At 42.7% G+C, this 13,635-nt stretch overlaps 2 protein-coding genes across 2 annotated transcripts in view; one reads left to right on the top strand and one right to left on the bottom strand.

The window, feature by feature from the left end:
- Positions 1-953: 953 nt before the first annotated feature.
- LOC111960568 (mediator of RNA polymerase II transcription subunit 29) lies at positions 954-4,862 on the bottom strand. The gene is made up of 4 exons (XM_023982616.2): positions 4,610-4,862; positions 2,783-2,841; positions 2,598-2,682; positions 954-2,423 (listed from the first exon to the last, which is right to left on the bottom strand). The coding sequence occupies exons 1-4, from the start codon at positions 4,760-4,762 to the stop codon at positions 2,196-2,198; spliced, it is 525 nt and encodes a 174-aa protein (XP_023838384.1). The 5' UTR covers positions 4,763-4,862; the 3' UTR covers positions 954-2,195.
- A 3,361-nt stretch (positions 4,863-8,223) lies between these two features.
- The window catches only part of LOC111960566 (serine/threonine-protein phosphatase 2A 65 kDa regulatory subunit A beta isoform), a 17,659-nt gene continuing 12,247 nt past the window's right edge, over positions 8,224-13,635 (top strand). The window contains 9 exon segments of the mRNA XM_070438297.1: positions 8,224-8,348; positions 9,219-9,309; positions 10,887-10,987; positions 11,136-11,368; positions 11,564-11,711; positions 12,101-12,256; positions 13,195-13,309; positions 13,427-13,497; positions 13,601-13,635. The exon segment at positions 13,601-13,635 is cut by the window's right edge and continues 124 nt beyond it. Of these exon segments, the coding sequence (XP_070294398.1) occupies positions 8,271-8,348; positions 9,219-9,309; positions 10,887-10,987; positions 11,136-11,368; positions 11,564-11,711; positions 12,101-12,256; positions 13,195-13,309; positions 13,427-13,497; positions 13,601-13,635 (1,028 nt within the window). The 5' untranslated portion in view covers positions 8,224-8,270.

Here is a 13,635-nt window from a genome sequence, read left to right as displayed (position 1 = left end):
CAAAAACAGGTTTGACATTTTTGCAAATGAAATAACTTCAACACCACATTTACCTAAGTATTTAGACCCTTCACTCTGTACTTTGTTGAAGCACCTTTGGCAGGCAGCAATTACAGCCTCAAGTCTCAAAGAGTTCAATCTTTGTCTCTTCAGACCAGAGAATCTTGTTTCTCATGGTCTGAAAGTACTTTAGGTGCCTTCTGGTAAACTCCAAGCAGGCTGTCATGTGCCTTTTACTGAGGAGTGGCTGCCTTCTGGCCACTACCATAAATGCCTGATTGGTGGAGTGCTGCAGAGATGGTTGTCCTTTTGGAAGGTTCTCTGGAGCTGTCAGAATGACCATCAGGTTTTTGGTCAGCTCCCTGACCAAGGCCCTTCTCTCCTAATTCCTCAGTTTGGCCAGGCAGCCAGCTCTAGAAAGAGTCTTAGTGGTTCAAAATGTCTTCCATTTTAAGAATGATGGAGGCCACTGTGTTCTTGGGGACATTCAATGCTGCAGAAATGTTTTGGTACCCTTCCCAGATCTGTGCCTCAACACGATCCTGTCTTGGAGCTCTTATGGACAATTCCTTCAACCTCATGACTTGTTTTTTTCTCTGACATGCACTGTCAACTGTGGGACCTTGTATAGACAGGTGTGTGCCTTTCCAAATCATGTCCAATCGAGCGAATTTACCACAGGCGGACTCCAATCAAGTTGTTGAAACATCAAGGATGATCAATGGAAACAGGATGCACCTGAGCTCAATTTCGAGTCTCATAGCAAAGGATCTGAATACTTATGTAAATAAGGTGTTTTCATTTTTTTTTTTTACTGTTTTAGCGTCGCCATTATGGGATCTGTAGATTGGATTAAATGCATTTCCCCTCATGTTAGAATAAGGCTGTAACGTAACAAAACGTAGAAAAGGTCAAGGGGTCTGACTGTATGTAAAAGTAAGAGACAAATTAAGTGAGTGTAAAGGGTTTATTATAATTAAGACAAAGCTACTCTGCCACAAAAGTTTTGCAATTTGGTTGAATAGTAGCTGCTCTTGGACAGCATTGGTACTCATGACTTTGTCACCTCTCCCTCTGGTGGTCATATTTGGTCATGTGCTCTACTTGTAACAAAACACTTATTTACACGTTAGGGCACGCAAACTTGATTAAAGCTGAACTCCGTAGTAGCGGTAGTCAAAATTATCCAACTCGTTAGTTTTCTCTCTTGAATTCTGAACGGTGCTGTGCCAGAATGACCACCAGAGCCCGGCGCGCTATATGGTTGGGGAAATGTTCCTCAATCCAGAGATGGAATGTTTCGCTGTACTCCTAATTATCCCGAAAATATGAATGGCGAATCAAGAATATTGAAATATCGCTAATTGTGTATTAAACTGCCCTTTGTCATCGTGCTAGGTTAGCTAAAGGTATATCAACTCATCGAATTCCTCCCAACACTATCAGTCGTATTTTAATGGAATCCAATGGGCTGCTATAGCATTAAGCTAGCCAGCATGCTGACAACAGCGGCCCGCGTTCTGGCATAGCACCATTCCAACTCAAGAGAGAAATGAACGAGTCTGATCATTTGGTCTACAGTAGCGGGAAAGGGTGCCACCTCGTTATTGTTTTTGTGTGCGAGCTCAGAAACGTGTAGCAGCATAGGGGGGGAAATGCAGTACCGTACATATTGATGTTGTGCTCTTCTGTCGCGCATTATGTCCGAGGGGAAAAAAGTGTTTGTCAATAACTTCGTTGTTGTAATATCGCAAACGGACGTGGTTGTTTCATCCTTGCGGATTACAGCTTTAAGTGTTATTTCAATTGATTTATTTTCTTTTTTTGAAAAGAAGCGCGAGGAACAAAATAAGAAAGAGCACCGGATTGTAAAAATACTATAGCAACCTTAGTTCAACGCCTAGTGACCTCGTCAAGACCCCATTGGTGTCAAAAGTGGGATAGTGTTGTTGAAAACATGACTGGCCGGATCTGAGGCACAGTTCGTTTTCCATAATCCAAGAAAGTTGTGAATCTCATTACTTGATGCTTGAGGACATTTTGTTTGCTACTTTTCTGATTTTGGGGGGAAGAAAATTGAAGAGGGGCATCCCTTAAATAATTAATCAACTGTGTATGTCCTTATCAATCATTACAAAAAATACAAAACTTTAGAAAAATAACCACCATGTCATAGTATAATGGAATGCCCATTTCTACAGGATTCCTTGCGGCTGGCCCTTTCCTGCGATTTTCTTGGAGCACTCCAATAGAGCGTTGTGAATGTCTTTGGCGCAGGAGATCTGTGACTTGATCATGCTGAGGTACTGTGAGTAGGACAGGGACTCTGTCTGTACGGTGTCAGGCTTGGTGGCTGTTGGGACCAAGTTAGGAGAGTGCTTGGCACTGTCAATGCTCTGGGATAAGCACTCGTAGGCAAGCCGCTATGGGGGAAAGAAAATAAGATTAATAGTGAGCAGATAACCAGGCTGCCAGCTTTATCAATGTATAAACTATACTGTATGTTATGGTGAATGATGCTCAGTACTCTAAAAGCCTAATAGAAAGACATGTAATAATAAGAGGTGGCGAACAATTTCATTTTGTGTGTGCCTTACTAAGCAGAGTTCCAGCTGATCGCACAGGGCATAAAACTCTTCCAAACTCTTGTCAAACCGCTGTACACTGGCATCACTGCTCTTTCTGAAACACAAAAGGCATTAGGAAAGTTGTGCATTCCAGAAAAAAACACTTATGTGTGTTTTATGTGTGTGCCATTGAGTTAGGGAAAAAGGGTACTTACATGCCATTGTCAATTGATGTATTATGCCCCAAATTTAAAGAGGCAATCTTCATGACATTCTAGACAGAAAATAATGCTTAGTTATCCTATATTTGATGCAGCTACATTTTGCAATACCTGTACATAGCTATAAGCATAATATTTTGTTACTATGCAAACATATTCCATTAAAAAGCATTAAACCCCCTACTCCCTGTCTCTGACCGCTATTTGCAGTTCAACATAAAAGATAGTCATAAAAAATATTGCCTAGTCAGATCATTACTACTGTTCCAGATGGCTGATGGGCATTATTATTTTGGTAGTGTAAAGCGTAGCACAGACAATTTGACCAACCTTTACTTGTCGATACTTCCTAAATTCCCGACAGGGAAGACAACGCATTGCTAGTTGCAGATGGTTCATTTGAAAAATGCTCCGTTATTAAATAAAACATTTTTTTTGCTCCATGAAGTAATCAAGAATGTGTACTCCGCCATCTTGTACATTTAAAATCTTCTCTCATTGAGACATGAGAGTCTCCATCCCAAAGTTCTGCATGTCATGAGTGACTCTGAAATATTGAATGCAGTGGTTGAATTGGGCCAGGTTCTAGACCCTGCACTTATGATCCAAATTAGAGCCAGGTGGCGCTCTTGCACCTTTGGTAATGTTCATTTTGAATATAATGAAAAATTGTTGTCCACATTTAATATTTCCTCAGCCAACAACACGAGTAATCAACAACAGACATTTAATATTTCCTGCGCCCCAGACGCACAGAGGTCTAAGGCACTGCATCTCAGTGCAAGAGGGGTCGCTGGTTTGAATCCAGGCTGTATCACACCCGGTCGTGATTGGGAGTCCCATAGGGCGGCGCACAATTGGCCCAGCGTCATCCGGGTTTGGCCGTCATTGTAAATAAGAATTTGTTCTTAACTGACTAGCCTAGTTAAATAAACTAATAAAAACAAAGAGTAATCAACACCAGATAACCCAATAGGATTGCATTTCAGTTGTACAACTGACTAGGTATCCCCCTTTCCCTAGTAGAAAGGGTTTACCTATTCAATTGGTCAGCTTGTCCCATTCTATGGGAGCAAATAATATTCCTCTGTGAGTTTTCAAATTTCGAGTGGCACTGGGAGGAAAAACATGCATGCCCAGTTGTTGGAAAAACACTTGAAAGCAGTTTAATTGCCACTTAACAGAGCAGGATCACGGCTTTCTATTCTACTTACATTTAGTCCTCAATTGCCAGTTGGACCATTTTAAAACCAGGGTTTTTAGCAGCAACATGGATTAGGCGCATAGCGATTACCAATGGCGTTAAATGCATTGTCGGAGATCTGAGCAGACTCGAACATGGGTTAGCTGCTAGCCCTTCTCATGACACCAATGGATGTATTGGAACGCTGTATCACAACCCATAGTGCGGCGCACAATAGGCCAACGTCGTTAGGGTTTGGCCGTCATTGTAAATATGAATGTGTTCTTAATTGACTAGCCTAGTTAAATAAAATATGAAGGATTGATTGAACTCTAAAGCTGGGCAAGACTTGAGTTATCTTGAGCTAGTCAGCTGGTTACATCATTGGCTGAGTACGCCCCAGAACGAAGGACCCCCCGCCTCCCAAATTAACCACTGGTTTAATGACACTCACCTGTCTCAATCAATGAGAAGATTTGAAAGACAGACGGCAGCGTACCCATTGATTGATTACTCGAAGGATCGCCAAGTAAAGGTTTTTCGAAAATGCACTTTACCCCCTCTGTGTGGCAGTGAAGAGACCAGACTGACTAACGTTAGCCATTGTTACCTGCTCATGTAAACAAAACGTGGAGTACCTGGAGGCTCTCTTTTAATTGTGGAATAAGCATTTTGAATCGATGAACTGGGTCGAAATCTTGCTGTTGACTCAACTGCTGTTGTTGAAGTGTAGCAGSTTGCTGCATTCCAACTTGTGGAATCGGTCCACCGGGTTGTTGCTGCGCTGCCATTTTGGTAAACTTCTTCGGTGAAATTTTTACGGTGGACTACATCCTGTCATTGTGTGTTGCCGCCACCGACTGGGTGGGGTGAAAACTGAAACTTTAACCCCAAAGAGAAATAGTAATGGAGTCGTTTTGGATACTTTTTTAGGCACTCCGTTGGACAAAGCCTATGAGGAAAAGTAATGGCGTTTTTGTAGGATTTTGGGATAAACGCCTTAAATAAGGTATGTGGTAAACACAGTCTTCGATCTTAAACGTTTTGTTCTTTGAGATAATCAGCTAACCTCACTTTGTGAATTTTGAAGAATTTATGTAACAATAAAAACACAAAGACTTCATAAAGGTAATGTTAACTGACTGCTATTATCTCATAGAACAAATCATATAAAATCTATGCCTGTGTTAACCTCAGACCTTATTTTTCAGTGTTAATTCCAAAACCATATTCTTTCCCCATAGGGATGGCCGAATGAACCAGAGCCAATTTATTTCTGGTAAGGACTAAATATATTTGCAACAAGAGAAAAACATACCATAACTTATCCGTTGTAGTGACCAGATAGTCAAGTGGCTTCTCTATCAATTAAAATAAACATCTCTTAAATGGAAGGCAGTCAGGAGGCAAGAGCGTATGGCACCATTCTAGCCAATGAGAGGGCAGATGTGTGCACAACTGTGTTTTTTCTCAAAGTTGCCAGGACAGCCTATTTATGTCAATACACTTGCAACACCCTAAGCATTATGTAGCGAATAAGCAATTACATTTTTTGTTAACCAAATAAAGTACCACAGTATGAGTCATAATGCCCCAAAAACCTAGCTGTCAAACAGGGAAATGGTTCCAATCGTTTTTCCACCATTCTTTTTTCCCATAGCAGATTTTAGAAACAATTTAAAGGGCTGTGTTCTGTGAAAGCTTACCCTGGCGTAACGTTTTGATAACCATGTACAGTGCAGTCAAAAGTATTCAGACACATTTTTACAAATGTTGCGTTAAAGCCTTATTCTAAAATGTATTAAATATTTTTTCCTCATCATTTTACACACAATACCCCATAATAAAAAATAAAAAAAACGGTTTAGAATTTTTGGCAAATGTATAAAAAAAGAAGCATTTACATAACTATTCAGACCTTTTACTTAGTACTTTGTTGAAGCAACTTTGGCAGCGATTACAGCCTTAAACCTTCCTGGGTATGATTCTACAAGCATGGCACACCTGTATTTGGGGAGTTTCTCCCATTCTTCTCTGCAGATCCTCTCAAGCTCTGTTAGGTTGGAAGGGGAGCATTGCTACACAGCTATTTTCATGTCTCTCGAGATGTCCGGGCTCTGGCTGGGCGACTCAAGAACATTCAGAGACTTGTCCCGAAGCCACTCCTGCGTTGTCTTAGCTGTGTGCTTAGGGTCGTTGTCCTGTTGGAAGGTAAACCTTCGCCTCAGTCTGAGGTCCTGAGCAGGTTTTCATCAAGTACTTTGATCCATTCAGCTTTCCCTCAATCCTGACTAGTCTCCCAGTCCCTGCCACTGAAAACCATCCCCACAGCATGATGCTGCCACCACCATGCTTCACCGTAGGGATGGTGCCATGTTTCCTCCAGACGTGACACTGGGTATTCATGGCCAGAGTTCAGCAGACTAGAAAATCTTGTTTCTCATGGACTGAGAGTCTTTAGGTGCCTTTTAGCAAACTCCAAGCGGGCTGTCATGTGCCTTTTACTGAGGAGTGGCTTCCATCTGGCACCTCTACCATAAATGCCTGATTGGTGGAATGCTGCAGAGATGGTTGTCCTTCTGGAAGGTTGTCCAATCTCCAGAGGAACTCTGGAGCACTGTCAGACTGACCATCGGGTTCTTGGTCACCTCCCTGACCAAAGCCCTTCTCCCCCGATTGCTTAGTTTGGCCGGGTTGGCCAGCTCTAGGAAGAGTCTTGGTGGTTCCAAACTTCTTTCATTTAAGAATGATGGAGGCCACTGTGTTCTTGGCGACCTTCAATGCAGCAGAAAAGTTGTGGTACCCTTCCCCATATCTGTGCTTCAACACAATCCTGTCTCAGAGCTCTACGGACAATTCCTTCGACCTGAAGGCTTGGTTTTTGCTCTGACATGCACTGTCAACTGTGGGACCTTATATAGACAGGTGTGTGCCTTTCCAACTCATGTCCAATCAATTAAATTTACCACAGGTGGACTCCAATCAAGTTGTAGAAACAGCTCAAGGATGATCAATAGAAACAGGATGCACATGAGGTCAATTTTGAGTCTCATAGCAAAGGGTCTAAATGCTTTTGTAGATAAGGTATTTCTGTTTTTTTATACATTTGAAAGGGAAAAAAAGTTTTTGCTTTGTCATTATGGGGTATTGTGTGTAGATTGATGATGCACTGTAAATCTCTCTTGGACCAGGTGACTTATTAATATATTGGCCTGTATTTACACCCAACAAATTCATTGCTAATTAGCTGCTAATGTGGCTATCATACAGAACTACAGATGCCATGATGATCTGGACGATACTGCCAAATTGAGGTAAAGCTAAGAATCTCTGGATGAACTATCTAATGTTAGGTAAATGCAGTAATTAATAAATTGGCTAAATGTATTTAAATGAACAATTCTGTGAACTGTCTTTGGCAAGATTTACATTTACACAGTACCTGTTAGTAAAGTTGTCAACTACAGATGACGTGCAGGAGCTTGCATGGATTTGTAGTTTTGCATGATGTCTACTTTAATGCTAATTTGCATTTTCGAATCTGAGATTAAATAGAGCTGAATTATTGATAAAAGTCACCTTTACATGGTTATCCTACACGAAACACAGCCATTATTTTAAGTGTTTCTAAAATCCCCTCTGGTAAAAATGTATGGTGGAAAAAATATTGGAACCATTTCCCTGTTTGACGGCTAGGTGTTATGGTTATTATGACACCCCGCTGTGGGGATGTATTCAAGACTGGCTCATTGACCTCCTTACAAATACGCCTTGCTAGGTAAGCGATAAAGAAGAAAAACGTAACCTGCTGGGGAAGCCAGATTTCGGACCAAGTTATCCCTCTCGCCTTTTCTACTCTGAATATACTCAATAATAATAATAATAATACGTAAACAAAAAAATGCTCAGTCTTATTCAAATGTCTTCTCAAATCCCTACACAGGCTCTGGGGCCTTTTTGATGAACTTTCAAATCAAGCGAGAACATCAACTACCGGTATCATACTCTCGCGCCTTCCAAAATAAAAGTCGGTTTCCACTAGTTACCACAGCCACACAGTAAAAATTGGCTATATCGTACAAATGGGAAAGGAAAAATATATATATTAAGCTCTTAATCTAAGTTTAGGGTTAGCCATAAAGTTAGGGTCTGGTTTAAAACCAGACCAAGAAGATAAATGGTAGAAATAGGCGGGGTTTATTACTTAATGACTGTGGTAACTAGTGACAACCATAAAACGCCGTAGAGAAAGGAGAGTCCTAGTGATTCGCTTTTGGCTTACTGCAACACAAATCTAAAATGGCAGGAGCTGATGGAGATGATTCTCTTTACCCCATCGCCGTGCTCATTGACGAGCTTCGTAATGAGGATGTGCAGGTAATCACATATGCTCTGTTCATACGAGGTATTATATTGGTGGCGTTTGTTTTACTTAAGCATGTCTGATTTCAAAAAGGATAGCTAGCTAACTGTACCTTACATCCCGAGGCCCCTTGCCTTGGCCTGTTCGTGAAGTCTGCCTGGCGCACCCAGTCTGGCTAACTAGATAGTTAACGTTAGCGTGTTTCTTGGTGTGATAAATATCAAACGGAATAACTGCATGTCGTATTTAGTTACTGCCGTGTATAACTAACCGGTGTTAGCTAACGTTAACCAAGTGACCTAACGTTAGTAACTACCTAACGTTAGTTTGCTGGGTGACTGTATCGCTATGCTAGTTAGCAGCTAATTACCTTAACTAGTTAATAAACGTCATCTAACTAGGTGGTCAAATTCGCATGTTAACTTGCAGAGGCACCTAGTTACTTTATTTTGTTACTGAAATATCAACATGTACACTTCACACAACTTTACTGTAAACTCATGTCAATAGCAGCTAACGTTAACTACATAGCTTCCTTCCTTGTTGTACCCGTCGGTCATCCAGCTCCACCCTGGTAATGGTTGTGAGACTATCATTTTTGTAACAAACTAGTTATCAGGGTAACTACTGACATGGTTAGTTATGTACTATATCTGCATCTTGCTTTGGTGTCTTTGAAATCATTTAAAAAACACCGATTTTCTATACTCTAGTAAAAGGTTGTATCATGTTCATAGGAAGGCAGCTATATGGGAATATGCTCACGTCTGAAATAGTATTTTTAGTTGGCCTTACTGAAACGCTAAGATGGTTTTTATAGATCATGGTGGCATCTCTTGTAATTTGTATGTAATAACATTTCCTGGTATTGTCTACTTTCCAAGCTGCGACTGAACAGCATCAAGAAGCTGTCTACCATCGCACTGGCCCTGGGAGTGGAGAGGACCCGCACTGAACTCCTCCCCTTCCTCACAGGTACAGTGCATTCAAAGTATTCAGACCCCTTGACTTTTTCCACATTTTATGTTACAGCCTTATTCTAAAATCGATTAAATACATAATGTTCCTCATCCATTTACACACCATACCCCATAATGACAAAGCGAAAACAGGTTTTTAGAAATGTTTGAAAATGTAAAATAAATACCTTATTCACATAAGTATTCAGACCCTTTCCTCTGAGACTAGAAATTGAGTTCAGGTGCATCCTGTTTCCATTTATCATCTTTGAGCTGTTTCTACAACTTGATTGCAATCCACCTATGGTTAATTGATTGAAAAGGATTTGGGAAGGCACACACCTGTCTAAGGTCCCACAGTGCATGCCAGAGCAAAAACCAAGCCTTCAGGTCGACGGAATTGTCCATAGAGCTCCGAGACAGGATTGTGATGAGGCACAGATCTGGGGAAGGGTACCAAAACATTTCTGCAGCATTGAAGGTCCCAAAGAACACAGTGGCCTCCGTCATTATTAAATGAAATAAGTTTGGAAACACAGAGACTCTTCCTAGAGCTGGCCACACTGGGCAATCGGGGGAGAAGGGCCTTGGGCAGGGAGATGACCAAGAACCCTATGGTCACTCTGACAGAGCTCCTCTGTGGAGATGGGAGAAACATCCAGAAGGACCACCATCTCTGCAGCACTCTACCAATCAGGCCTTTATGATAGTGGCCAGACGTAAGCCACTCCTCAGTAAAAGGCACATGATAGCCCGCTTGGAGTTTGCCAAAATATGATTCTCTGGTCTGATGAAAACAAGATTGGTTTGTGTCAAGATGCCAAGTGTCATGTCTGGAGTAAACATAGCACCATCCCTACGGTGAAGCATGGTGGTGGCAGCAACATGCTGTGGGTATGTTTTTTAGCGGAAGGGACTGGGAGACTAGTCAGGATCGAGGGAAAGATGAACGGAGCAAAGTACAGAGTGATCCTTGATGAAAACCTTCTCAGGACCTCTGACTGGGGCGAAGGTTCACCTTCCAACAGGACAACAACCCTAAGCACACAGCCAAGACAACGCAAGATTGGCTTCGGGATAAGTCTCTGAATGTCCTTGATTGGCCCAGCCAGAGCTCAGACTTGAACCCGATCAAACATCTTTGTAGAGCCCTGAAAATAGCCTTGCAGTGACGCTCCCCATCCAACCTAACAGCTTGAGAGGATCTGCAGAGAGGAATGGGAGGAACTCCCCAAATACAGGTGTGCCATGCTTGTAGCGTCATTCCCAAGAATACTCTAGCCTCTAATCGCTGCCAAAGGTGCTTCAACAAAGTACTGAGTAAAGGATCTGAATAGTTATGTGAAAGTGATATTTAATTTTTATGAACTTGCAAAAATTTCTCAACCTATTTTTGCTTTGTCATTATGTGGTATTGTGTGTAGATTGAGGAAAACACAATTTAATCCATTTTAGAATAAGGCTATAACGTAACAAAATGTGGAAAAAGTGAAGGTCTGAATGCACTCTGTCCTAAAATTAAGACCAAGTTACAGCAATCATTATGAGTTGTCGCCCTCCCCTTAATTATGTTTCACACCTAACCTCTTGTAGACACCATCTATGATGAGGATGAGGTGCTTCTTGCCTTGGCTGAGCAGCTGGGCAACTTCACCATGCTGGTGGGAGGCCCTGAATATGTTCACTGTCTGCTGGTACGTATCTGTTGCAAACAAAATCTGTCACTGAGCATATAATGCATACAGATATTCAACAGACCTGACAACACTTTATTTAAATTTTTTAAACTTATCCAGTCAGCTACACATGCGCACATTTATGTCCCTGTGTCTTTCTCCGCAGCCACCGCTGGAGAGCCTGGCTACCGTGGAGGAAACGGTTGTGCGAGACAAGGCGGTAGAGTCTCTGCGTAAGATCTCCCAGGAGCACTCTCCTGTGGACCTGGAGGTGCACTTTGAGCCCCTGGTGAAGAGGCTGGCCAGTGGTGACTGGTTCACCTCCCGCACCTCCGCCTGTGGCCTGTTCAGCGTCTGCTACCCCCGCGTGTCCAGCACTGTCAAGGCTGAAATACGCCAGTGAGTAACTATATTAGGCGGGACTAAGATCCCGATGGGATTGAAATATTAGAGGTGCGGACATTACTTTATCATATCAGGGGTCCAATGCACCCACCTTCTGTAGTCACATACTAGCCTTGCAGGCCCAAGTCAATCAGAGAGCCAATCCAATGGATGTATGGTCTGACGGTGGGCGGGGTGTTCTCTCCACAGGCATTTCCGCACTCTGTGCTCAGATGACACTCCCATGGTGCGCCGCGCCGCAGCCTCCAAGCTTGGGGAATTCGCCAAGGTTCTGGAGCTGGACTATGTCAAGAGTGACATCATCTCCCTCTTCACCGCACTGGCCTCTGATGAGCAGGTACATGCATGTACTGATAACACGCACACGTGGTGTCCTGTAACATTGCGGTGGGAAGTGCGTGGAATTCTTCCAGCTATTTGTTAAACCGACTGGCTTGTTGCCAATGGAAATAACATGGCCATACAAATGAGATGTTTTTGAATGGGGATGGATGAATATTGAATGGGCTTAGAACAGTCATATTTCAGCGACTTCAATAGGTCGCCCCAACTGGGACTCAAAACCGGGTATAGCTATTGTTAACCCAACGCCTCAGCAGTTGCACTATGAAATCCGGCCCATGGGGGAATTGCGTGTTCCCTCTATGCATTTCTATGGTGTTCGACAGTATTTATTAAATTGGTACAGAATCAGTAATAATCCCATGGTCCCCCCCCCGCCTGTAGGACTCAGTGCGCTTGCTGGCCGTGGAAGCCTGTGTGAGCATCGCCTCGCTGCTGCCCCAGGAGGACCTGGAGACCCTGGTGATGCCCACCCTGCGCCAGGCCGCCGAGGATAAGTCCTGGAGGGTCCGCTACATGGTGGCTGACAAGTTCTCTGAGGTGAGCACGTGGAAACATTGATGTGTTGCATGTAGCCATAATGTCTGAAATATTTGCTGCTTTACTGAACCTGGAATGGACGTAATGGGGGGGCTGATATTCAGTGCTTCACATATGGTCACTTTAAAACTGCCTATCAGTAAAAATGTTGTGCCAAATTGAGAGATTTGGCAGATGCAATTGCTCAAATTTGTGTCTAGGAGGAGTTATATTTTCAGTGCATTACTGTATTGAACTAAAGTAATACAATCCAAGGGGGAATAGAGTGGACATGGATAGCAGGACAGTTATGGGGGCCTGTATTGTTCATAGTCCCCCAGCGTAGACCGTTCTTATTGTTTTCTTTACCACTTACATTCACTACACTAATCCATTGATTTCTAACCCATATGACCTTCTCTCGTCATTTAGTATCAAATGGGTCATGTTGCCACTGTTCTATAATGTTATAGAAGTTCAGTCAATCAATATAAAAGCTTTCAGGCAACCTCTCACAAATTAAAGCTTAGCAAATGTTTTTTTTGTGCACCACACTTACTGAAAGGTCTTCTACCACTTTCTCCCTTGCCACCATGAACTTTGGTAGCATATGTTCCCGACCCAAAATCCCATTCGCTTAGTGTGTTGATCAGCAAATCGGAGCAAGGTTAAAAGGGGGATTGTCAGAGCCGTAGATGGAGAGCTCTGCTGGATGTTAATTGCCATGCCCATAGTTTGTGGTAGAAGTTCCCTCAACCAATTTAACAGTTGGCAGGAAACATCCACACACATTAAAGCCTGGCAATGGAAAATCGTTGTGTGGACTTTCCCCCTTGCTATTATGGACTTTGTAGCCTGTGTGTTCCCAACTTGAATCCCATCAGTTAAGTGTGTTGGTTATGGAGTCTCACACGGTGGTTTAGTGGTGGGTGTTAAATGCCTTGTCACTGACTCCACAGCTCCAGAAAGCAGTGGGCCCAGAGATCACCAAGAACGACCTCGTCCCAGCCTTCCAGAACCTGCTCAAGGACTGTGAGGCTGAGGTCCGATCCGCTGCCGCCAAAAAGGTCAAGGGTGAGTGTCTGGATGCTATCTGCCAGTCATAAAGCCTATGTTGAAATAATGGTTTGGATGAGAAGCTTTTACCGTCTAATAGGCCACGGTATTTACAATCCCGATTTCTGTCCTCAGAGTTTTGCGAGAACCTTCCAGAAGACAGCAGAGAGACCATCATCATGACTCACATTCTGTCCTGTGTCAAGGTAAAAAAAAAAAAAAAGTCACTGTTCACTTTTATCCCTTTTTTATTCTGCTAACTTACGTATGCAGGTTTCTTTGACCTGTCAATTTCTCACTTGATGGAAGTAACTCCTAGCACCCATGACTTACGAAGGGGCAAT

The sequence above is a fragment of the Salvelinus sp. IW2-2015 genome, linkage group LG4p, assembly GCF_002910315.2.
Source record: "Salvelinus sp. IW2-2015 linkage group LG4p, ASM291031v2, whole genome shotgun sequence".
In the NCBI taxonomy this organism is placed as follows: Eukaryota; Metazoa; Chordata; class Actinopteri; order Salmoniformes; family Salmonidae; genus Salvelinus; species Salvelinus sp. IW2-2015.
The sequence above is the reverse complement of the archived record's forward strand: the minus strand, read 5'-3'. Positions and strand labels throughout refer to the sequence as shown.